The following is a 26,959-nucleotide window of genomic DNA, read 5'->3' as shown; positions in this document are numbered from 1 at the left end:
TATATTGTTACTGTTCTATAGAAAGGTACAGTACAGATCAACATGGAGTCTTTCAGATTAATGCTTGTGCATTGCTGAAAAGTGCATTAAATAAATTACTGTATTGCAAAGAGAGTTACTGTAAGGTCTATTAACTACTTATTTAAAGACTTGGCAACAGTGCACAACAATAAATAATTCAAGTAGCACCTCTAATCTTGTTTTCTTTCTTCTTAATTGGTTTTACAGCATTGTTTTGACATTTACCCTTGAATTAAAAAAACCCAAAAAACTTAACGGGGAAGAAAATGCATGCCTTGCAGTACTCCATTTGCCAAGCAAGTACTTGTATATAGATGCTTCAGAGTGCAAGAATTACAATCTGACTTCACGGCTGTCATTGGTGAAGAATGAAATAGAGTTATGAGGATTTACAGCTTTGCATCATATATGGAGACCAGCATGCATATATTAAAAACTACTTTAACGGATATGTAAATACATAATCTCCAAATTCGGGTAAATAAACTCTAACAGTAACATAAATTTATGATGATTGTGATAATGATGATGATGATGGTGGTGGTGGTGATAATAATGCTATTTTCATATGAATTAAAAAGAGGAAGAAGATATAATTCACCCTGAGTGTCATAGGTGGCCTTTAAATTCATCAGAATAAATCAGACCTCTTTAGCCTTTAGTTCTAAGTCACTTTAGGTCACAAAAAATACCCTCTCTTTAGTAGTAATGGCTTTGACAGCTAACACAGCAGCACAAAATTGTATGGAGTTTAAAAAGAGCTACAGATTTATTTATTTATTAAGGTTTGTGTGTATCCTTTCTGAAGAATCCAGACTTATTTTAAGGGATTTATTTAATGTAATAATAATTTATTCTGAGCTGCCCAGCAGTGCCTTGCAGTTTCCTGTGGGAAACTGGTATCTGTTACAACAACAACAAAAAAGTTGCAGGTTAATGCCAGTGAGGCCTTGCTGTTATTTTTCAAAGTCCAAGGAGAAGTAAGGCTTTGGAATGAATCCCAGAAGATTAAATATGCATGTAACAACATTAATCCCTGCTACAGTTGCTGCTAATCAATATCAGGGTGCAATCCTATACCATATTGGCTCAGCTCTCGCTCACTGGCACCGCCCCTGAATGGTGGGCCATGATGGTACTTCCAGGGATTCTAGGGCTCTGTCTGTACTTTCTACACCACTTTTTATATTCTCCATGCTGTGTAATTTCCTTCTTTCTTGGCTGAGCAATGCATTAGATATGGTGGTAATTTCTACTAGTGCAGCAGCAGAGTTACCTATAGGAATATGCTGCCATTTCACTTTATTTTTCATGTAGTGCAAATCCCACCTGAACTCAGGTAAGTGTACAGAGGACTGCAGCCATACACACACACACACACACACACACACACACACACACACACACACAGTATATAAAGTATATATTTACTTCATGCAAAGTAAAGTTCAAACTGAAAAGTGGTAGAAGCACACACATCCTATTCCAACAAGGTGTTCATTTTTATTTATTCATACCATTACTTATATTCTATCATATTAAATTGCAGTAATCTGCCAGTGTGATATCCAGCATTTGCTTAGAAAAAAGTCTCCCTTTAAGAAAGATAATTGTTTTTATTTATCAGGAGAAATAAAATGTTATTTTATATTTATTTTAAAAAACCATTGTTTTATACTTCTCATTAAAACATAGCATATTGTTTGGCAAATATAAAAAGGTTTTCACTGAGGGTATCTGCAGCCGCAGTCCTTTTCATGGACTGTGCCTAAGTGTGAGTGCTGCCAAAAGAAGGGCAACCACCGGTGAGATAATCTCATTAAATTAATTATCCTGCTGGCATGTTTGTTTTTGCTGGGTTTAGACAGCATGTTGTGAAACACTCGGATGTATTAGTACCCTAAAGAGGAAAACAATCAAATAGTATTGATCTCTTCTCACACTTACTGACCAACCTCCTTCTTTAGGAGGAACGAAATATTGCAAGAAGATATCTGACACATCTAGGAAGAAGGCGTATCATATTATATCGCATTGTACAAGTATATCACGGTGGATGTGTCTATTATGTAAAACTAAAACAGAGACATCCATCTGACTTTGAAACTTGCATTCTCAAGTTATGTAACCAGAGCAACTACCTCTTCCCAGATAATAGGAGCCACTATTTTATGCATCATGCATTCAAACCCTTGAATCATAAAAGCTTCAGATTTCAATTCAGTTTGGAAAGTAAAAAAAACAAAAAAAACCCTGTTATTTAAAATAACATTCATTTTTTTTCCCATTCTCTGAAATTATTCATCAAGCAGGGTGCTACCCAAAGCAGGAGCTAAATTTCTGCCACATTTTTGTGACTTTTGGGTTAACCCTAATAACTAACTTAGGGACGCGGGTGGCGCTGTGGGTAAAACCTCAGCTCCTAGGACTTGCCGATCGCATGGTTGGCGGTTCGAATCCCCGCGGCGGGGTGCGCTCCCATCGTTCAGTCCCAGCGCCTGCCAACCTAGCAGTTCGAAAGCACTCCCGGGTGCAAGTAGATAAATAGGGACCACTTACCAGCGGGAAGGTAAACGGCGTTCCATGTGCTGCACTGGCTCTCCAGATGCAGCTTGTCACGCTGGCCACGTGACCCGGAAGTGTCTGCGGACAGCGCTGGCTCCCAGCCTATAGAGTGAGATGAGCGCACAACCCTAGAGTCTGGCAAGACTGGCCCGTACGGGCAGGGGTACCTTTACCTTTACCTAATAACTAACTAACTTTCACCTTTCTGTTGTTAGTTAGGTGTGCCTGATACCTGCTTTAAATGTGACTTGAAAGTTTGAGTTTATTGTATAGTTTTATACTTTAGAAAACAACATCAACTAACTAGAGTGTATTCTTCTTTACTTGCATTACACATTACCTAGTGGCAATGTAATAATAATAATAATAATAATAATAATAATAATAATAATAATAATAATAATAGCTTTTTCTGAATGCTCCTTCTGAAGTGTCGAACAGGAATATCCAAAAAGAAACTAGCATAGTTTTCTGGATTAAAATCGTAGCATATTTTACATGCCTTTGGGAATATTTGAGTATTGGAGGGGTGCCATTTTTAGTTCTCCTAAAAGGAAACATGTGATTAAGCTGTCAGCTATTTGAGATTACTACAAATATTTTCTTTCATAATGAATTTTGTGACTTGGGATGGGGGGAGTTTCTTGAGTTTCTCTGGCTCTCTCACTGTGATGACAGTTAAGGAAACTAGTACTTCCACAACAGATAGAAAACTGGATTTATTTTTTTCCACAAATAGAACTGTAGATTTGAAAGGGACCACCCCCTGCAATGCAGGAATCTTTTGCCCAGTGTAGGGCTTGAACCCATGACCTGGAGATTAAGAGCCTCACGCTCTACCGAATGAGCTATCCCAGCTGGGGCCAAACACACCCTCATTACTAGATAAGTCTTTTAAAAATATATATCTCCCGCAAATTATATTTGGATCTGCATGAATTTGTGTGATAAAACAGGGGTGGGAAACCTTGAGCAGGAGGCCAAACACAGTCCTCCAGGTACTTCTCTCTAATACTTTGAGGTCTGGGCAGTGGTGAAGCCGCATGCTCCAGCACTGGGGGGCAGAGAGAAGGCGGGAGCATGGCTCGTTGCACGCGGGGGTGTAGCGTGCATCCCTGGGGCGTGGAGTGCATCTGGGGGCATGGCATGTTTCCTGGGGGTGTGGCGCCCAGCATAGTGGAGGGATGCACAGCGTGTCTGGGGGCAGCTGCAATGGTACCCCCTTCCCCGATGTTGCCAGGGGTGATGCTCTCCCCCCCATTCCTCTGCCAGTGGGTCCTGGGCTGTCCCCCAGACAGGTCTGCTCACCAGCCCAGTTCTGCACTGTCACTGAGTCATTCAGTGTATCACTGAACTATGATAATGCCTCTTGCTTGCCTGGCTAGAGGATGGAGAAATGTGTTTATGAATATATATGGAAATGCTTGAGTTTCGCAAGGCTGGCATGTAGCCTATTGTACAAAGGTCAGAGGCACATCTGTAGCTCCACCCACTTCTACCTCTGGCACTGTCTTATCACCCTTAGAAGGTTGTCCAAATGGGCATGTGGTCCTTGGACTAAAGGAAATTCGCTGCCCCTGGTATCAAAGGCAAATAAAATACAACAATTTACCAACTGGTAATTTAGGAGAGTGTGCATGTAACTATTTGGTAAACCAGTTGTCACTGTCTTACCATTAGATTCCTCTGATTTCTTATCAGGTGTGAAGCTGAAGTATGGTAATTTTTTATTCACTGTTTGGCAGATAAATACAAATGGCCAGCTTTATTATATGCAAAGTAAGCACATATGCTTCCTCCCAATCAAGAGTTTTGTATCACTTAAAAGCTTGTGTACTTCACCTTGAAGCAACATTTAGGCTTTAATCAGGCTGAAATTGATTAGTATATAGTTTGGGGATAGATGACTAATCACTGAAATGAAGTGAGAAAACACCAGAGTTCAAAAAGGAGAGGCACAGCACAGAAGCAAAGAGATTAAAATGAGCTGATGTATTGACAGAGCACAGCTGTGAAGCTGTTCAGATGGAAGCAGACTATCAACTTACAAACCAGTTTAATAGGAGCTAATTAAAGCAATTATTGCATCATCCCTAATGCTACCTCAATCAATTAAGAACTCTACCATTTCCACTTCTCCAGTTGAGCTGGATTCTAGAAATGTATTATTTCACTAGCAAAAATGAAAGAATCAAAAGCTTGCTTGTTGAGTCAAATTTACTTTTCTGACTTTATGGGGAAATAAGCCCACCCAAAACTATATTTCTTTTTAGAAATAAAGTGCACACCCTTTGAAATAATATTGGAGGTCTACTATGGCCAATTACCTAGCATTAGGACATGGGTGGTGCTGTGGTCTAAACCACTGAGCCTCTTGGGCTTGCTGATCAGAAGGTCCGTGGTGAGCTCCCTTTGCTCCTTCCCAGCTCCTGCCAACCTAGCAGTTCAAAAGCATGCCAGTGCAAGTAGATTAATAGGTACCGCTGTGGTGGGAAGGTAAACGGTGTTTCCATGCGCTCTGGTTTCCGTCATGGTATTCTGTTGTGCCAGAAGCGGTTTAGTCATGCTAGTCACATGACCCGGAAAGCTGTCTGCGGACAAACACTGGTTCCCTCGGCCTGAAAGCGAGATGAGTGCCACACACCATAGTCGCCTTTGACTGGACTTAAACATCCAGGGGTCCTTTACCTTTTTACCTTTTACCTAGCATCAAAGAAATAACTAAAAATCAAAGGCATACACATGGTTCTGAATTTGGTTTCATTAGTGAAATTGATGATTGCCCAAAGCAATCATGGTAGCTAATCTTCATACTGCTAAATCCTTACACTTGGGATTACCATATTATTCCATGTTTCCAAAGCCTAAAAGAAATCCAGAATTCCAGATTCCAAAAATGAAAGGTATTCACGGTTTTCATGTAGGTATTTTAAGGTGGGTATTTTAAGGTGTATTGTGCACCCAACTTGAAATTTCAAACTAACCCCATTTTTGCTACCTATAATAATACCTATAAGATAGGTATACCTATCTATACCTATAATCTTATGTTAAATACATCAATATATAAGCTACACACACACACACAAATAAATTAAATATGTAAATACATACATTAAAACATTTCATATAACTTTTTCTTTAAATATTCCATCAGTAAACTTATTCCCACCCACACTCTTAATCTCATTCATTAAATACTTCTTTAAAACATATTCTTTGAATCATTGCTAATTATTAGATCCAATGCAAAAACAAGAAATGGGGCAAATACAAAATGGTGAAAAACCATATTTAGAGATTAGATCAAAATCCCAATATATTTCGAGCAAATGCTCTTCTTGAGAGAAGTACTGAAATATGTTTTACTTTAGTTTCCCGGTTAAGTTAATTTCTCTGGGCTTCGTGACAATTAGGTCTGCCACTTTGATGGGAGCAGGGAATCTTTAATTCCCTTGTGCAAAATGATCTGGAACCAGTTCAGTACAGTATTTTAAAGTATAACTTTTGGAACTACAGTACTGGCGTTCATGTATAAACCAACCATTCCTAACCTTTCAAACAAGTAATTAGCAAGCTTTCAGGCAACAAAATAGTTTCTACTACATCTCTCTGCCTTGATGAAAACAACTGCTAGTTAAAAGGTATTTAACTTTTAATGGAGGGTCACAGGCTATTTCCAGTTGCATCCTTCTGCTGGCAATGGGCTCCATGAGGGAAAAATGGAGTGGGAGAGATTTTTTTTGCTGATTTCCCCCTTTCCCTGCACACATCTGTGCCCCTTTCCTGATCTACTCTATATGGTTTGGGGACCCTTTGGAGCATCATATGAGGTGATGCGGATGAAGGGAGGGGATGCAGGAGCAAGACAGATCCCCCCGCCCCATTTCCACTCACTGAAGCATCCAGTGGATCAAAGAGCCTTCCACCAGTGGAGGGACACAACTGGATATAATCCCGTGTTTCAAAGGTACAATGTAGGGCTTGGGGATTATTATTTTTATGTTACAAACAGTAAAATACATTTTTCGTTATGGGAACACCTCCTCCTCCTCCTCCTCCTTCTATCATGTACTGTATCCAGTGCCGGATTTACGTATAAGCTATAGCTTAGGGCCCCACTCTCTTGGGGGCCCCCCAAAAAATTAAAGGGAAAAAACACCACTGGGTGTACATTTCCAAAATATAAGGTAAAAAACAAATAAAATACATGTTTTGTTATGTGCAGTATACCTGAAGGAGCGTCTCCACCCCCTTCATTCTGGTTTTTATGGAAGCCACCCAGAGTGGCTGGGGAGGCCCAGCCAGATGGGTGGGGTATAAATAATAAATTATTATTATTATTATTATTAGCAAATGGCTTTAGATCTGGAGGGCCAAGTTTGGCCACACTGATATAGCATATATTCAACACACAAAACAGTGACAATTTGTAGTTGACAAAGGACAGCTGGATTTATAAAAGGCCCCATTACCTTCTGTAGCTTAGGGCTTCTTCAAACCTAAATCCAGCCCTGACTGTATCTGAACATTTTCTGAAACACGTTTCTGCTAATTTTCTGGTGTGAGAGAAAGAAGGTTAACTATGGTGATGCCTAGCTTCAGTGGTCATTGTTATAGTCTATATGTGGTTGGTATCAGGTGGCATGCATGTACAAAATAATACTTAAAAATAAATGGGTATAATTTAGGGTTGCCATATGTCTGGATCTTCCAGGGCATATCTGGAATACTGCAGTTGGCAGTAAGGAAATTGGGGGAAATGACTGGGAAAATCTGGACATATGACAGCCCATGCTGGCAGTGCCGTTTTCCCATAAAGATAGCTCAATAACAGCATTACTTTTTGTGATTTTGCCCAAAAAGCTCAGCAACTTTTCCGTTCGAAAATGACAACCCTAGTATAATGATTATATAATATATTTTCCTTTTGTGCCATTTGAGACACCGAAAGCACAAATGTAGGATCAACTTTACTGAATCTTGGGGCTCCATAGTTATGCACTTGGCAGAAAGTGAGGGTTTTTTTATTTTATTATGGTGCCTCTTTATGGCAAAGTATTAAAAAAATACTTTGGAAAATACCCTGATGCTGGGAAAGATTGAGGGCACTAGGAGAAGGGGAAGACAGAGGATGAGGTGGTTGGCCAGTGTTTTCAAAGCTACCAACATGAGTTTGACCAAACTGCGGGAGGCAGTGGAAGACAGGAGTGCCTGGCGTGCTCTGGTCCAGGGGGTCACGAAGAGTCGGACACGACTAAACGACTAAACAGCAAACAACAACAATTAAAAAAATAGGTTTGGAAACAGTGAGTCAGAGAGAATATGTATGTCTGTGATTAAAAGGAAAGGCTAGAATTTTGAAGGATATTAAGTAATTTCACAAAGCAAAAGTCTGGTGTCTTACTTGGCATAAAAGACATTTTGAAACTGAAAGCAACATACATTACTTAAAGTTTTCCTGAGGCCATTTTGCCTCAAAATAATTCATTTTTTTGTTGGTTGCAGGATTCCCCCCTCCCCAACTTACTGATTAAGGGGGGTCGAAACTTCAATAAGAAAATATATTGAATTAAGTGTAAAAGCTGAAAAGTCGGTATGGAAAATTCAAAGGCAAACATGCTTTGCTTGCAATGTAGTTGTTATTTTTAATATAAATAAATAAGGGAATGTGCTGATGTTGTAAAGTAAAGACAGATTCTTCTATTGATATTTCACAAATGCTGCCTTGAGTTGAACTTCTGCACTTTGAAACTCTGAGGGGCAATCTGTTTAACAGGAATAAGTTTAACAGGAAATATCTTTTTAGGAAATATGCTTTTAGGACAAAGTATCCAGTTTTCTAAATACTTATGCAACAGTTTGGCATTCTTTTTTTCTATTTCTTTTGGTTTTGAAAACATTTCATACAAATTGGTAATGAAACACCAAAAGCAGAAAATGTTTGCTATACAGTACAACTTGAAAAAGGCATCTTGATAAACAGGAGATAATGCAGGAGAACATTGAGGGCTACCCTCACAAGGTTTATGCAGCCAACTGAAGTCATTTTGTGGGATGTGGCTGCTGTCAGTGCTGACAGGAGTCACAGGTGAGAGCTGAGTGCAGGATGGAAACCAAAGGTGGACAAACTGCCCCAGAAGGATCATGATGTGTCACCAACCAGACGTACTACCGCCCCCCAACACCCCAAATGCAACTAGACACATGGTAAATAAGAAGAAGCCATATGAAAAGGACTGTGTGTCCCTCTCTTGTGATCCTGGACTCCCCATGTACTCCACATAAGCATAATTGTGGGTCTTACCTTTCATAGCCTCTCAGTGGAGTGTGGGAATAATATAGTGATTTCTCTGTGAAAAGATAGGGATACTTTAGAATCTTGACATTTTATAAAGTAGTTGGAGAAATTTACCCATAGCATTGTGCAGTTGTTTGCAAGGCTAAAATGAATTAATGCAAATCAATGCATTAATGTGATTCTCTGGCCTTGTATAAAGAATGAAGTGTGTTCTAGGTGCTATTAACTAACCTTAGAAAAGTGTGTGTAACCTTTTGTTCGTCATTATGACGAGTACTTTTTGTGCTAGATCTGCCTCTCTTTCTAAGAGCGTGCCTGCCTGCCTGGGGCTTAGGTGGGAAAGTAGAGACTTCATAAGTCACACATTCAGCATGCTAATAGGCCATAATGTACAACACAAAAGTATGATAGTGGAGGCAGCTGCCTTGCACTGCCTGTGGCCACCAACACATGATGTTGACATGTGATGCTCCTCTGCCCCACCATACCTTCCTTGTTAGGGGAGCGTTCTCAGCTGCAACTTGGAGTTAAAGATGAGCATAGATATACACCCTTGAATTGTTAAGAATGGGCATTTTTAATGTCTGGGTGTTGTTTTTAATTAGTCACAGTTTTTAAAAGAGCATTATAACCTTATATAGTTTACTGGTGATGGCCACAAGAATCTGCCCAGCTAAAATCTGGAGGGCTGCAAGATTATACAATTAATCAAACTGATTAACTGATTAAAATCCTGGCTCAATCAAAACTTCAGTCCTGGTTAATCAGGCCACATAGACACAGCTACCTCCACAAACTCCCAATCACAGAGCCAAACTCTGTTAATTAGAAAGTGCTCTCTCTCTCTCTCTCTCTCTCTCTCTCTCTCTCTCTCTCTCTCTCTTGTGTATTACCTTTTATCCATCCAAGTGGTTTTTGGATTGTAGCCCACCTATTTTGCGAGGTATCAAACGATACCTATTTGTTCCTAATGGAAACTGTAGAACTCAACTGCGCTGCAGGATGTGAAAGCTCATGCATCACTGTAACCTACCCAACCTTTCCTGTACTAATGACAAAGTGCTGGAAAGTGGCTTGGGGTCAGGTTACATGTTCACTCAAATACTTGTCCTTCATCATAGAACTCTGTTGAACCTATACATTATTTAACATCTTAAATCATGGAGACAAATGCAAAATACTAATTACAATGTATAATTGGAAAAAGATAAAGTCCATGAAAGTGGTTACTTCAAAGCAGAATGAGCTCTAGAATTTGATGTCAAAATGGCCCTAGCCATTTTATGTTATTTTACAATCATTAAAATATCTGTTTTGCAATAGGTTACTGTTTTCTGAATATATAACATAAAATCTACTGAAATTACATGGATTTCTCTTTTGTTTTTGCTGTTTGCTCAGTTTAAAAGGATTGCTCATGAATTTAATACCAAGTCTTCAAAATATATGTGGAAAATAAGTTTTGTAGTTTTGTGTGCTGAGGGTCATTTTAGAACTGGTTATTACCTAGTTTTTGTTTGCAACAAAAAAGTTTGGAAATACTGTTTCCTCCTCTACTTTCCTTTTTTTACTTCTGTTGGAAAAATAGTGTACTATAAACATTTTCATATGATAATGTGAAAAGCCATTTTATATGGCACAGTTCTTAATGAACAGATTCCTATAGGCTCATTTGGTTCAGTACACTTAGTAGCTGCACCATTAGTTGTTGTCTTTATCATGGTCCCACCACCATCAAAGTATTATTTGTCTTGAACCCAAAAGCTAAATAGGAGCAATGAAATAGTAAGCAGAGACAGAAACAATAGGAACGATAAGACATTGCTTCCTTTGGCATGAAGACAGCATTCATCATACAGGGGCAGGAGGCCAATTCAGGATAATGCAGGCATGTTGTGAATTATGGAAGTAAAATGCACACAGGCTGTTTCTCCGTCTTCGAAAACAGTTAATGCAAACACGTAGGAGGAATGGAGATGTTTTGTGTGGCATTCAATACAGTACTAGGAATTTTGACATTACAAATTACAAAGAAACTGCAGCACAATGGTAAAACTGATGCTTTGCATGTAAAATGTCCCAGCTTCATCCCAGGGATTTCCAGTAAAAAGGGATCAGGTAAAAAAAGTTTAAAAAATATGTCTCTGAGACTCTGGGGGCAATACAGGGCCAGATACAAATTTTCTCCAGAACAGCTGTGACCATGTATCCTACATTACAGAGGAGACCCCTCATGGCTGTCAAAGGCATTACTCTATTTGCAGGTGTTTACTATTGGAAGGGCTGTCCTGTCCAGTTTAAATATGAAGAACCATAAAAAGGGGGAGAAGAAGGCTTCAAGTTGTCCATCAGCTGTAAACACATGACAAATTGCTGCTAAGTCTCCCCACTGTGGTGAGATGTATTGTATTTCCATTTAGATTACAGTAATGATTTCTAAGGGGACGCAGGTGGCGCTGTGGGTTAAAGCCTCAGCGCCTAGGACTTGCCGATCAAAAGGTCGGCGGTTCGAATCCCTGCGGCGGGGTGCGCTCCCGCTGCTCGGTCCCAGCGCCTGCCAACCTAGCAGTTCGAAAGCACCTCCGGGTGCAAGTAGATAAATAGGGACCGCTTACCAGCGGGAAGGTAAACGGCGTTTCCGTGTGCGGCTCTGGCTCGCCAGAGCAGCGATGTCACGCTGGCCACGTGACCCGGAAGTGTCTCCGGACAGCGCTGGCCCCTGGCCTCTTAAGTGAGATGGGCGCACAACCCCAGAGTCTGTCAAGACTGGCCCGTACGGGCAGGGGTACCTTTACCTTTTAATGATTTCTAAATTTGAATGTGCTAATTCCATGCAAATTATACCTTCCTTTTTCAGGTTTCCGCTTTTATTTGTAATGTGGATGTAAATGTTTTAGGGTTTCACAGCATTAAACCATACATTTTCATAATGAGCTCTCAGGATATGAACATGAGCTAGAGGCTGCACAAGGCTTCCATAGGATCATCTGGTTTAGATGATTCAGCCCACTCTTCACCAACCTGGAGTCCTCCAGATGTTTGGGACTGCAACTCCAGTCAGCTGTGCTAGCTGGGGCTGATAGAAGTTGTAGTCCAAAACATCTAGAGGGCATCAGATTGGAGAAGGTTCATATAGCATATAGCCAAAGAAGCTGGGTGCTGCCTGGTTGTCACTGACCCATGACAGGGCCTTATTGGTGGTGGTTTCCTGTTTGTGGAATGTCCTCCTTGATGAGGGATGTCTTTCTCTCACATTATTGGCTTTCAGGAAGAATTTAAAACATTCATTTTCACCTAAATGTTTGGATAACAATACTGTTTCTGACAATCTTGAAAGTACTAGCTATTAGAGTATGTGAGTGTTTTACTTGTTTTTTCCATTTAAAATAAAGTTTTTAATGGATTTGTAATGTTTCAAATATTTTTTTAAAATTGTATTGTTTGATCTCTGGTGTGTTTGCATACCTAGGCAAATTTGGGGAAAAGGACAGGATAAAAAATATAAATTAATTAATGAGCATTAATATATTGGAGTGAGGAGAGAGCAAGAGAGTACAAAGCATCATTTTAAACACAAGTCACAGTGCAAGATGACAAAGGTGTGGATTTTTTAAAGTGGTACTCTCTCTCTCTCTCTCTCTGTGTGTGTGTGTGTGTGTGTGTGTGTGTGTGTCTTAGAAAGCTTGTTGCATGGGAGCCACCTGGAAAAAGCACAGCAGTGGCTCTGTAAGACAATGACAAATAGGCTTCTTCTCTAGAAATGGATTCTAGCCATGATTTACAATACTGAATAATAGAAGGCAGAGGAGAGTATATGATATAAATTATAGAAAGAGAAGTAAAAATATTCTAGTGAAAACAGTAAATAAAACATGTATCCTATAAGGAAGAAAGATAAATTATTTAAGAAGAACAGATAAGACAGAAAACGTTATATTATTATTTTTTTGAGATCGTATTTGATTGTGGCAAAGAATGAAGACCCATTCTATATATTTTTTCTATTGTTTTTAATGTTGTGTTTTAAATTGTTGAGTCCACCTGGGACCTTAGGGTGAATAAGCAGACCTTAGGCAGGTAATAAATTAAAACAACAACAACAGTGCTGAAAATAGGATAATGAAAGGTGGAGGAGAGGGTAAATGTAAAATATACTTGACTAAAGCAAAACAAAAAAATTCCTTCCAGTAGCACCTTAAAGACCAACTAAGTTAGTTCTTGGTATGAGCTTTCATGTGCATGCACACTTCTTCAGACATCTGAAGAAGTGTGCATGCACACGAAAGCTCATACCAAGAACTAACTTAGTTGGTCTTTAAGGTGCTACTGGAAGGAATTTTTTTGTTTTGACTATGGCAGACCAACACGGCTACCTATCTGTAACTTGACTAAAGCAAGTCAATGTTATTTTGAACTAGTAAGAGAGGCACGTGAATGAAAAATATTTCAAAGTATTTTTCCTTCCCTTGTTGTCCAAAGCCCAATGGTATAGTATCTAATAATCTGGACGTTCTCCTGAAAACAAACCAAGCCTGTCCAGGGAACCTAAATTGGGTAGGTGAAATGGTTGAATCATATCCCTACTTCTTGCTGGATATGTAGCTGCTGTCGGCATAAAGAGGGCCTCATCCCATACTATCTGGTCAAAAAAATCACATCAAAGTTGGAACTTTGGGTCTTACCAGACACACACACCCACCCTCCACCACCACTGTCTGAGACACAGCAGATAGAAATGAGGTGTGCTATCTTTTATAATGTTGACTAATTTATTCAATCCATGAGTTGCATGTGTGACACATAAGGAGACTTCAAGCAACTGATAAAAATTGAAAACAAAGCATGGCATAAAATCAGGGGTGGGGAAGCAATGTATTACAATTAAAGCCACACAAGAAAACAAACAGCAGGTCACACTATCAGTAGCTGGTGCCTAAACTTTGGCAAGCACTCCTAAAGGAAGCCCCCCAGCTCACGACCTGCACTCAAAGCATTTAGCAATTTAGTTGTTATGATTACTTTATCTCTTCCTCACAAAAATTTAATATCCTCAAAGGAAGCCATGATTTTGTTCTGCTTTATTTCATGAAGCAGAATTTCATGGAGCTCCAATGGTATGGTGCCTTTCTTTGCTCTTGTTATAAGCAGGAGAAAAACTGGAGAGCGGGAAATCTAGGGTAAATAAGAAGATTTAAGAAGATTCCACCTAAACATTAGGAAGAACCTCCTGACAGTAAGAGCTGTTTGACAGTGGAATTTGCTGCCAAGGAGTGTGGTGGAGTCTCCTTCTTTGGAGGTGTTTAAGCAGAGGCTTGACAACCATATGTCAGGAGTGCTCTGATGGTGTTTCCTGCTTGGCAGGGGGTTGGACTCGATGGCCCTTGTGGTCTCTTCCAACTCTATGATTCTATGATTCTATAATCAGCTAAATGACTGGTTTTAGCTCAGGGCTAATACAGAAGTCTATATGTGATTTTAAGTAACAGCAATGCAGAAAGGCTCGGAGTATTTGTTTTAGGTTAGAAACATCTCATGCTTTTTCTGTAGTCATCTGAGTAAGAGACGATAACTTCCTTGTGTCAGCAAAACAATCTAATTATATCTGTAGGGTTTTCCTTAACCTTCTATTGTTTTAATTAGTTCTACTACACTCCCCTGAGCAACAAACTGTAGCCTAAAGCATTATTTCTCCAGCACACAAGCCTAAATAATAAAACAGAGAATCTGCTAATCAGCTTTATCTCACTGTTCAAACAACTTCCATAGACACTTGCAACTGTTGCAGAAAACCACTTGGAGACTCAATTTAAAGCAGCGGTTTTAGTCTTTAAGGCCCTAATGATTTGGGACACATCTATCTGGAGGGCTGGCATGCACCCAAGGCTGCCTGTGCATTAAGATCAATGTTTGAGGACATGTTCTCTGGCCCAACGCTGAAAAATGCTTGGCTGAAGGCTACTGGGGCAGTCTTGATCAGTGGTGTCCCCATATGTATGGAATACAATCCCCTTCGAAATTCATGTGGCTCCACCATGACTGAGGCTTAAAAAAACCCCAAAACTTTAAAACCATTGTTACTTCAAGCTGTGTTTTACTAACAACTACACTATGGATCAATTTGGCTGTTTATTTTAATGGGTGTATATGTTTAGATTCACAATTCTATATGTTGTTGTTCTATTCTAGAATTAGACACTGATTTCACAGCTACTGTGTGCTGAAAGGTGGGAGGTGGGTTAGAAACCTTTTAAAGAAATATTTGCATTTTCCTAGTGTCCCAATCATAAGAATCTTTGGTTGGAAGTGGAGGGATCTTACCACGTGTGAGAGGGAGGCCAGTGCACAAAGTTGCTCACTTCATCTCCTGCTACTATGCCCAGAAGTCACCACCCTGAATATACCGATCAGTCTGTGCATCATCTGGAGATCTTTCACGTGACTTTCACAAGTTGTTCTGTGTTTACTATCAAGAGTGAAGTTTCCCTTTCATTCTCTGCACAAACACAAGTAAATAGCCAATAAGGTTTCAATACTGTGTTATTAGAAAACAATTATTTCCCCCTTTGCTTGTGCAGACAAGCTCTGTCAAGCATTTTACTAGTGCATGACATATTTGAAAGGTTGAAATGAAAAGTTGAAATGAGAACATGCATATTATTCACTGCAATTTGGCTGTTCAATTCAGGAAAGTATGTGTCATGTCAGGAAGTACAGCAAAAAATAATGATAAGAAAGAAAGGTGGGCTGCATGTATGACACTGAGGGTTGTTGTTTTTAACCCTACATATCTTCTCATCAACTCATCTAAGCAATCTAAATAATTTACCTCAAACAAAATGTCAATGACTAGAAGCCTTGAGACTCAAATTCAATATGAAGCGTGAAGCCTTCAGTAATGTTTTACCAGAGTTTTACATCTATATTAGGAGTTTTGCTCAAGAGCTCTTAAGTAAAATATTCCTTTGTCACCAGGGTGGATTAATTAAGATGCTGCATTTAAAATGTAGCAGACTTTTAGTTGTCTTGTGCAAAAAATTCCATTAACACTTCTTGGCTATATCATAGTTTTAAATTGTGTGCTTTCAGGAAAGGAAACAGTGAGTCATTCAGTCCAGACACCTATTTATACCAATTTGTGCTCACAGACTCATGATTCAGAGGGGACATTTTCTGCATTTTAGTCCCACTTTTCCTCCAAGTAAGTTTGGCATTACATGGCACCCCTATTTTATCTTCAGGACAACCGCGTGAGGTAGATCAAGCTGAAAGAGCTTGATTGGAATTAGGTCTAGTGAACTTTACAGCTGTGTGGGGATTTGGACCCAGGTCTAGCCAGGTTATTCATTTCAGTAGAAAATGCCAATCTCCACATGCAATACATAGTAAACAGAGAAAAAATCCCTTTGCTTTAATGAACAATGAAGATATTATGGGTGAGGAAACTCTCGGTGAGTATAAAAGCTCCTGCTGTAGCAGTGAAATACGCTGTATGATGGCACACTGCACTGACAAAAATATCTAGGAAAGTAAAGAATAAGAACAACAAAAGTTGACTTCTTCAAAGGTAGGGACAAAGCAAACCTTTTAAGAGGAACATCACTGGCTTCAAAACGTGCACATTTTTCCCCGTCCTGTGTGAGCTCCAAAATAGGCAGTTCTGTAAGCTTTCAGCATGGTTCATGTGGATAAAGAGAGAAATCAGCTGTGGTAGGCACCTATTAACTAGTACTTGTCACATTTTCATAGATTTTGCTGAATCTCTAACTCCGTTTTGCAATTAAAAATAAAAGTCAAACAGTCTGCCTGATACATCATAGTAGTCAAAAGATCGTGGGGTGATATTCCACACTGGCACTAGAAGCAGCATTTGACAACAATGTGCAAGTTTATAACATCAGTTGCAAAGCTGGCATCATCCTGTGAAACATCCTGTTTAGCATATAGATATATTAATATAGATCTATTTAAAATTTACAAGATAGAGAGCAGGAGTCACAACTCTCCTGAAATTTATTTATGTTGCCAGTTTCCCTGTTCAAATTTGAGGCTGCACAGGCCTCAAATCACTCTGCTTTTCAGTCGCATGACCTGGCAACCAGGCATAGAATATTGTTTTAAAAGCTTGTTTTCCCTCTGCCAGGCTTACGCATAGCAGTAGCAGCGCCACTGCTGAATGGGGTTTAGATGTGGTGTAACATGGGGCTCTTTCACCAACTTGCTTTACACCAGCTTATTCCCTAAAATGATAACACTTGTATTTACCAAATCAAGATTCAACATTCCATGGACTGATCATCTGCATCATCTTCATGTCTTCTACTTCACCATCTTCTTCATAAGAGTCCAGATATAATAAAGAACATGAATATATCCTTGATCAAGTGCCAGGTTCATAACCACAACTCTTTCTTTTCTTTTCTTGCATATTAGCCACTGCCAGTTTAGTGTGAATGGTGCAGCAACTTAAAGAGAAACTGCAACGACTTCTGGCAACATTAACAACTGTATGGATTTCCAATTGGAACAAATCCTTAGGGAAGCATGTATCATTTAGCAATTTCCTTGGCATTAATCCACACTCTTTCCCGGATATTTCTTCCTTCAAAATATAAGCAGTTCTTCATGATGCAGGAGAGTAAAAAATGATGCTAGACAGGCAAGGCCTGTCCTATCAAGACATGGAAACTTGATGGTTAATAGCTAATCCAGTCTGGCTTAATGTGAGGCTCTTTCTGTATCCGAACTAAAGAATATGCAGCAGTGTTGGCTTCGCAGAGTAAGAAGCGTGGAACAAGTGAGCTGATAGCTTTTCTTGGACCAATTAGCCTGACGTTAGCTCAAGTCTCTGGATTCTTTTCATACATCAAATAATATTCATGTAAAAGAATATACTGTGAAGCTGTGACGCTCTGTTTAAAACTTGTGCTAAATAAGTCCTCTGACTGAGTTTTTAAAAGGTTTCATAGAACTTACTAGATCAGTATCTTGACTATGCAATGATCTGAATTTGTCAAAAGCTTTTCTTTTGGATCTTGACAAGAGCTCCTCTTTGAAGCCCACTGGTCTAGCAGATCAACAAAGAAGAATCCACAATTCCAGTTCATGTTTATATATATTCCAACTCCATTATTGCTGTGTGAGATTGTTTCTTGCAAGCTGTGTGCTGGCATTTTCCCCATAGTGTCACACAGAGTGTGCCATTCTTTTCATAAAGCACCAAGCAATAGTGTGATAAGCAGGGTTGCCCCATAATATTTTACTGCCGGACGTGAATCAGAAAATGCCACCCCCAGGAATTGGAGAGAGAGAGAGAGAGAGAGAGAGAGAGAGAGAGAGAGAGAGAGAGAGAGGCACAGGGGAAAGTCACACACTCTTCTCCTTTGCCTCCTGCCTTCTCTGCAGCTCCACCAGCAATAAACAGGAGCAGCAGCAGCAGGCAAACCTCTCACCTGGCTCTTGGTGAGGACAACGCTACGGTCTGGCACAGTCCAGCCGGTGGCCAAGGGTGGCAGGAGGGGGGATAGCTGGTGACTGGGAGTGGCCTGGGGAGCTGCCAGGCTGGAGCCCTGCCCAGTTGGGTAACAGTCAGATCCTCATGGCGCTGCATCCACAGCTGAAGGAGCAACAGCAAAGGTGCATAAGGATGCCCCTCTTTTTCCTTTCCAGATCTGCCACCCTTCCCAGCTCTCCCTAGCCTGCTGTTTAAGGCAACTGCCTCAGTCAGGCTAATGGCAGGGCTGGCCCTGGTGATGAGACAGTGTTTATACGTTTGGGACATGCAACCTTCATAGGGAATTTATTCATATGATCAGCAAGATCAGGCATTGTGACTGCAAAGGAAGTTTGGCTGGTAGACTTACAGTGAAATCCTGTACATGTTTACTCAGAAATAAGATCCATTCATTTCAATGGTCACTTACCCGGTACCTGGATGGGCGGAGGTTGCGACCCAATGCTGAAGCTTGTGGGCATTGGTCCTTTCCCCTGGGTTCCCGCCAGACCCCATTTTGAATTCTGGCCAATCTGTGGCGGCCAGGGGGCGGGCAGGGAGTGGACTGTGCATCAGCAGTCTTCACCGGTCCACTCCCTCGGCATTTAAGTGGGCCAGCGCCGCCCAAAGCTTTAGCACTTGCAAAAGATTCATTATTAAGTACAGCAATTGCTGTATGAACATCCCTATTGCATGCAGACCAACATATGTGGAAAGTCTGGGTGCCCTAATTCCACATGGAGCCAGTAAGTGCATTCACACCGACTGTTTCCCAGGTTGTAGCTTGTGCCACACCAATTCTGTGGACAGCTTGTTGTGCATTCTCTGTTTGCCTACAAGCTATGGTATGAATTCTCACCACACATAGTAAAACCCCTGGGTGGTATTAATCTAAATTTTACTCAGAATGGACCCATAGAAGTCAATGAACATGACCAACCTAGGCCCATTAACTTCAGTGTGTCTACTCTGTGCAAAACGTAGTTGAATACCACCCCTTAGGTGACAATCATTAATCATTCCATCAGCAAAAGCATTTCAGCTTGCCAGCTGGAATGAATCCCCCCGAATTCTGGGGGTTCTTGCCATCCTCCTGAGCCAATTTGATTTTTTTTTTTATAATAATTTTTTATTATTTTTACAAAACAAAAAAAACAGGGAACAAGGGTATAGGAAAAACAAACAAATCACAAACAAATACATAAAACATGACTTCCCCATACCTCCCCTTCTCTGCATCATTATTTTATAATGTGTCAGCAACCCTTCAGTCAATTTCTCTATATATTCTCATTAAGTTTCCCCCTTTAATTTACGATTTACAGCTGTAGTTCTTTGTTTCTAGCCTCTCGACATCTTAACCGTCCAATATTTTACAGTAGTTCTTAAGGTATACTTTAAATTTTCTCCAATCTTCCTCCACCGCCTCCTTCCTCTGGTCACGGATTCTGCCGGTCATCTCTGCCAATCCCATATATTCGATCACCTTCATCTGCCATTCCTCCAGAGTGGGTAGTTCTTGCATCTTCCAATACTTTGCTAAAAGAATTCTTGCTGCCGTGGTAGCATACATAAAGAAAGTCTTATCCTTCTTCGGTACCAATTGGCCCACCATGCCCAGAAGAAAAGCCTCTGGTTTCTTTGAAAACGTCCATTTAAGGACTTTCTTAATTTCATTATAGATCATTTCCCAGTAGGCCTTAATTTTTGGGCAGGTCCACCAAAGGTGATAGAAGGTTCCTTCAGCTTCCTTACATTTCCAACATTTGTTATTGGGCAAATGATAGATCTTAGCAAGCTTGACTGGAGTCATGTACCACCTGTAAATCATTTTCATAATATTTTCTTTCAAAGCAGTACATGCTGTGAATTTCAAACCGGTGGTCCATAACTGTTCCCAGTCAGCAAACATAATGTCATGACCAACATCTTGTGCCCATTTAATCATAGCTGATTTTACCGTTTCATCCTGTACATTCCATTTCAGCAGCAGGTTATACATTCTAGATAAGTTTTTTGTATTGGGTTCTAACAGTTCCGTTTCTAGCTTTGACTTTTCACTCTGGAATCCTACTTTCCTGTCCAGCTTAAACACTTCATTTATTTGGTGGTAATGTAGCCAATCTCTAACTCTATGTTTTAATTTTTCATAGCTCTTTAATTTAAACTTTTCTCCATCCTTTTCTAACATTTCATCATATTTTAACCAATTTGAGTCCATGTTAAGTTTTTTAACTGCTTTTGCTTCCATTGGTGATAACCATCTGGGGGTTTTATTTTCCATTAAATCTTTGTACCTGATCCAGACATTATACAATGCCTTCCGTACCATATGGTTTTTAAAACTCTTATGCACTTTCACCTTGTCATACCACAGATACGCATGCCAGCCGAGGTTATTATCATAACCTTCTAGATCTAAGATGTCTGTGTCCTCAAGAAGTAGCCATTGTTTTAACCAGCAGAAAGCTGCTGCCTCATAGTAGAGCCTCAAGTCCGGCAGGGCAAACCCCCCTCTATCTTTTGCGTCTGTTAAGATCTTAAACTTAATTCTGGGCTTTTTGCCCTGCCAGACAAATTTAGATATATCTTTTTGCCACCTCTTGAAACACTCCATCTTGTCCAGAATTTGTAAAGTCTGAAACAAGAATAACACTCTCGGCAATACATTCATTTTGATAACAGCTATACGGCCTAACAAGGAAAGTTTCAGTCTAGACCATATATCTAGATCCCTTTTGACTTCTGTCCAACATTTCTCATAATTGTCCTTAAATAAATTAGCATTTTTTGATGTTAGGTTTACCCCCAGATATTTAACTTTTTTAACAATTTCCAAACCCGTTACGTTTTGAAATCTATCTTTTTCTTCCGGTGTCAAATTTTTCCCCAACACTTTGGTTTTTTGTCTGTTCAATTTGAATCCTGCCACTCGACCAAATATCTCAATTAGGTCCAACACTCTTTTCGTACTCTCCTCTGGCTGTTGTAATGTTAGAACTAAGTCGTCTGCAAATGCCCTTAATTTATAATGTTTCGCTCCGACCTGAATACCTTTAACCAGCGGGTCCATTCTAATCATGTTTAACAAAACCTCCAGGACAGATATAAACAGGAGGGGAGATATAGGGCATCCCTGTCGTGTACCCTTTTCTATTGATATATCATCCATCACCATACCATTCACGATTAATTTTGCTTTTTGTTCTGCATATATCGCACCTATACCATTTTGAAATCTTTGGCCTACCCCCATTCCCTGGAGATTCTTCATCATAAAACTCCAATTGATATTGTCAAAGGCTTTCTCCGCATCCACAAAGATCAAAACTGCCTTTTTGTTAATGTCCATTTCCAACAGTTCCAGAATGTCTAAAATATTTCTCACATTACTTGACATATATCTCCCTGGGAGAAAGCCTGTTTGGTCCTTATGAATCTCCCCTACTAGCACTCTTTTAAATCTTTTTGCCAGAATGTCTGCAAAAATTTTATAATCCACATTCAACAGTGATATAGGCCTATAGTTTTTTACTTGGCTTTTGCCAGTCTCTGTCTTTGGTATAAGTGAGATGAATGCCTCTTTCCACGATTCGGGAGCCTTTTTCCCCTCCAAAATTTGATTGCAAACTTCTTTCAATGGTTGAATCAACCATTCTTTTAACATTTTGTAATATCCTGCAGTTAAACCATCCGGTCCTGGAGATTTCCCCAATTTCATATTCTGAATGGCACCCTCTATTTCTTGTTCTGTTATTCTCCCATTTAAGGTCATCTTATTCTGTTCTGAGATTTTTAAAAGTCCATATTTTCTGATGAATTCCTCTATTTCTTGCTCGTTTGTTGGGCCTTGCGCGTACAGTTTTTTGAAGAAGCTTTGAAAACAATTGCTTATCTCATTTGGTCTAGTGATTATTCTTCCATCTTCTTCCAAAGATGTTACAGTATTCAGTTTTTGTCTTTTTTTCAATTGCCATGATAGCAGTTTCCCGCATTTATCTGCCGATTCAAATGTCTTTTGTCTCATCTGCTTTATCTTCCATTCTATTTCTTGATTCATCAGTTCCATATATTGCATCTGATAGAATTTTATTTCTCTTAATATTTCTTGTGACTTTGGTTTAGATCTTAACTTCTTCTCTTCTTCCTTTATTTTTTCCAGGATTTTCTCTTCCCTCTCCTTTTGCTTTCTTCTCTTTAGGGAATTCTGCTGAATAAGAAAACCACGCATCACGGCTTTACTTGCATCCCAGATTGTTCTTTTCTCCACATTTGTTCTTAAATTTATCTCAAAGTATTCTCTTAAAGTTTTTTGGGCCTTCTTGTAGATTTCTTCATCTTTTAAGAGGGTGTCATTCATTCTCCATCGAAATGTTCCCGCCGTTGTTTGTTTCATTTCCATTTTTACAGCATTATGGTCGGAGCAGGTTTTTGGGCAGATTTCTATCTTCTTAACTTTTGATGCCAGATTGCTGGAGATCCAAATTTGGTCAATTCTAGTCCATGTCATCTTTGCTTCGGAGAAAAAGGTTCCCTCTCTTTCTAGAGGGTTCCTTGTTCTCCAAATGTCTATTAAGTCCATATTGTCGGTCATTTCAAAAAAAGCCTTTGGTAGTCTCCCGTCCTTGGATATCACAAGTCTTTGAGCTTTGTCCATGTTTGTGGAGACTACTCCGTTCATATCGCCCATCATTACAATTTTATAGTCCATAAAGTCTGATAGAGTCTCATGCAGTTTCTTGAAAAATTCCGCCTTCCCCTCATTAGGTGCATACACCCCTACTATTAAAAGTTTTTCTCCTTGCGATTGAATTTCAACTGCCAAATATCTTCCTTGCTCGTCCTTAAATATCATTTTTGGGGCCAATTTTTCTTTAATGTACATCACTACGCCTCTTTTTTTGACTTTATCTGATGATATAAATTCCAATCCTAGTCTCTTATTTATCAGAAGCTTCCTGTGGGTCCTGGCTATATGTGTTTCTTGGAGGCATATTATGTCCAATTGTTCTTTTTTTAGAATGTAAAAAACTTGTTTTCTTTTTCGGGGAAGGTTCAAACCATTACAATTCCAGGTTAATAGTTGCAGAGACATCTTTGTTTATTGATGGGTATCTGTTCCTCCGACCGCACCCAATAATTGTTCTTCTTCGGTTGGTGGTGGTGAAGTAAGTCCAAATGATAGATTTGAAATGTCTGTTGGTTCTCTTAGGGTCACAGTCCCTTTTTGTAAGTCCTCAAAGTTTCTTTCCAAAAACTGGTCCTTGTCCTGTATTGTTTTGATCTTTATCTTCCTCCCTTTAAAGTTGAAGGACAATCCTTGTGGGAATTCCCACCTAAATGGGATGCTATTTCCCTTCAGCAGGTCAACAAGGTCTTTAAAGTAGGTCCTTACTTGCAAGATGTAACGGGGGATGTCTTTAAAAATCTGTATCTGAGAGTTTCCTATCACCAATGCCTTCTGAAAATGTAGATTTAATATTTTGTCTCTCTCTTCTCTGGATCTTAATGTGATTAGACAATCCCTCGGCTTTTTGCCTTGTCTCCTGCCCAGCCGGAAGGCTGTGGTTATCTCAAAATCTTCTTCTCCTTCCCAGTCCTCCAACCAAAATCCATGAATATTCTCTGTGAGGAATTCCTTAAGGTCGTCCTTTTCTTCCTCAGGGACAAGTCTCAGCTTCAGATTCTTCCCTTTTCTCTCAAGTTCCATCAAGGCCAAGGTTGCATCATGTTCACCCACTTTCCTCTCAATTGGAACAAATTTTCCTTTAAATTCCTCAACCGTACTTTGAGCACTCTCGGCTATCCTCCTCGTTTCTGTATTTTCCTGTATTAATTTATTTATGGAGTCAGTATGGGATGAAATCGTTGTTGTGTTCAGGTCTAATCTTGTTGTAAGTTCTGTCAATTTTCTGGAATTTTCTGCCAACTTCTTGGAGTTGTCTGTGGATTGCTTTGTCAATGCCTCTAGAGACTGGTTTATTTTAAGCAGTGCCTGTGTCATAGAATCCATTGATGCTGTTGTTACTCTTTCCTGTGCAGCTGGTAAGCCTGCCGTGGAGGCCCTTTTCTTTTGTGCTTGTGCTTTTGTTCTGGCCCTTGTTGATATTTCCTCCACTGGATTGCTCATAGCCAAGGTCGTTCTCACAGGAAAGGTTTGAGTGGAAAATCCCACTGTTATTTTTTCCAATGGAACAATGTCTCTCTTTCCCTCTAGGGGGAGTAAAATGTATCCCAAAAGTGAAAGTCACAAAGAAGCTTTAAGCATATATCGATGCAAATCCAATAGTCCAACACGAACTTTACTTTGTATCAAGGTAAAACAATCTTCTAAATAAGCCAAAACCGTTACTTTTTGTCAAATAGAGTCATTCACATCTGCCGTCCGATTTTGACAGCCCCCTTTTGACAGTTCCCCTTTTCCGGCGATACAACTCTGATCAGGCAGCCCCTACCAGGGGGGTTTAGCGGTGAGGGGGCATGACTTCTCTTAATGTTTTCAGCAGGTTAATAATGTCTCTTTTTTTCTTCTTCCCCCCCCTATTCCTGCCCAAAAGGGGGGGAGGTTACTCTCTGATGTCGGGCTTGTAGTTTTAAAAAGCACTTGTCATATAAAAACAACTTGATTTTTTCGTTGCTTGATTAAACATGCAGTTTCCGGGGGGCAGACTTCCTTGATTTAATGCCTCCCGTTTTCAGCCAAATCCAAATTTTTAAGTCCCGTTAATAGTTGTTTTGAAGTTCTTACTCACGGGTATCGATGCCAATTGTAGTTTCAGGAAGGAATCGGCGCTCTCCGTTAATGGCGACGCGGCTTCACTCTGCGGGCTGGGTAGCGACTCTCAGCACCGCGCTCACACCCGATGCCGCTCCGGAGCCTTTAAAAAGGCTCTTTCGCAGTACCGGGGGGCGCAAAGGTACCCACCGAGTCTCCTTGTTCGCAGGCTTCAGCGCCTGCGATTTTAGGGGTCCCCCGCTCGCCGTAGCGGGTCAGACCCGAACTCGCAGAGCAGTCTCGCCTCGGAGCTCGAGGCTAAGACCGCCATTAAAACGCTGGCGCCGACCGGAAGTCCCCTCCTGAGCCAATTTGAGGGGATGCAGAGAGGGCAAGCCCCATTGCACTAGTGGAAATCCTTCCATGGGCTTTCACTAGCTGGACTCATTAGCTGAATTGCCCATTACTATTATACTATGTGATGTTTCATGCTTTAAACCTATCCCCCACTTTCATTTGAGGAGAGTAGCTTTGCACCATCACATTTAACACATGAATCCTCCTCCACTCTTTTCAGACTAACCAGAGTGAAAATTTCCATGCGTACCTCCACATCCAAGAGATGCATTGCCTGGGAAGACTTTTATTGAATCTGTTGTGATCAAAACAAATGATCTGCTATCTACTACCTTTACATTTACTGACTTTTTACATTCAATACTAATTTTATTACAAAAGTACTCAGTTGTGAAATATGCAGTCTCTTTAAGTGCTTTTCACTGTACAATTTATATTATGCAAATGTGTTAAACATTTCAGTTAGCATTACTATTATAGCTTGACATTTGTTTTGCCTTTGAATAATGTTAGTGCTTTATCTGGAACTTCAGAGACACTTACATTGTTTGCAGCCTTTAAACTACACAATCCAAAGTAGTTTTACATATTATGATAAAACCCATTATAAGCTGGAGAATGACCTGGTGCTTGGCTTCTCACTTGGATTTTTCACCGTAGGAAAAGGCAAGCGTTGAATTCCTTGACACTTGCAACTGATTAACAGATGTGGGGTAGATATAAATGGCATTTCAATTGATGAATATCCAGCTAATCTACTACTGTGATCTGTATTATTGATCGATAGATTGGAAATATTTATGCTCTGCCTTTCAACAAATCATTTTCAAGGTAGCTTACGACATAATGAAGCTATTCAGAAATCTACATGGTGCTCTTGTTGCTCTGAATGGAGGCAGAAACCAATGTTTCCTTCCCCTCCTTCTTCACTCCTGGGGCAGCTAGTAGTTAGAGTCCTTTCTCTGAATCCCCTCCTCCTATGGCTGATGGCTGGAGATGAACTAGTCTTCTCATTGCTGTATTATTTGTGGGAGAGAGGGATGGAATGCAACCTGCCCTGAGCCTAGCCAAAGGCAAAGACCAGAATGTATTTCCTTTAATTTCTATATAATGTGTGCCACAAACCTCACAATCCAATGCATGTTTATTCAGAAGGTATAATGTAACCTTGTTAACAGATTTAGGTTAACAGCCAGATTTGGGGCAGTGCAGGAAATATTTGAAAAATGAATATCTTTTTTTCTCTCAGAATGATGAATGAAATATTTTAAAGGAATTTTTTAAACTAGTATTCTTGCATTAAATTCACATTGCTACAAATTCCTTAGATGCAATATGCAAAAGTATAGTGATCATAGTATTGCTTCTGTGTTTGGTTATTAAACAAACAACACTTAAGTCTTGATGGTGGAAAAGTACTTTCAGATCTTTAGGACTTTAGGTAATAGGTCCAAGAGTGCAATCTCAGAGTCTTTCAAGCATATTGTATAAGCTCTGTAGTGTAAGCTTT

At 39.9% G+C, this 26,959-nt stretch overlaps 2 protein-coding genes and 1 long non-coding RNA gene across 8 annotated transcripts in view; 1 reads left to right on the top strand and 2 right to left on the bottom strand.

Moving 5' to 3' along the window:
• LOC310841178 (uncharacterized protein) overlaps nucleotides 1-26,959 on the bottom strand; it is a gene marked incomplete at its 3' end in the record, with an annotated part of 142,666 nt that overhangs the window by 70,429 nt on the left and 45,278 nt on the right. The window contains exons 4-6 of the mRNA XM_083731764.1: nucleotides 16,469-16,551; nucleotides 15,206-15,380; nucleotides 8,894-8,939 (exon numbers count right to left, since the gene is read on the bottom strand). Of these exons, the coding sequence (XP_083587890.1) occupies nucleotides 8,894-8,900 (7 nt within the window). The 5' untranslated portion in view covers nucleotides 8,901-8,939; nucleotides 15,206-15,380; nucleotides 16,469-16,551. The remainder of the gene's footprint in view (nucleotides 1-8,893; nucleotides 8,940-15,205; nucleotides 15,381-16,468; nucleotides 16,552-26,959) is intronic.
• HS3ST5 (heparan sulfate-glucosamine 3-sulfotransferase 5) overlaps nucleotides 1-26,959 on the top strand; it is a 145,954-nt gene that overhangs the window by 97,502 nt on the left and 21,493 nt on the right. The gene's annotated exons all lie outside the window — the stretch shown is intronic.
• On the bottom strand, nucleotides 1,568-5,439 carry LOC310841078. The gene is made up of 3 exons (XR_014562329.1): nucleotides 5,068-5,439; nucleotides 4,080-4,163; nucleotides 1,568-2,024 (listed from the first exon to the last, which is right to left on the bottom strand). It is a non-coding gene; the product is annotated as an uncharacterized lncRNA (long non-coding RNA).

This window comes from Podarcis gaigeae (assembly GCF_964106915.1).
Source record: "Podarcis gaigeae genome assembly, chromosome: 3".
Lineage (NCBI taxonomy): Eukaryota > Metazoa > Chordata > Lepidosauria > Squamata > Lacertidae > Podarcis > Podarcis gaigeae.
The sequence above is the reverse complement of the archived record's forward strand: the minus strand, read 5'-3'. Positions and strand labels throughout refer to the sequence as shown.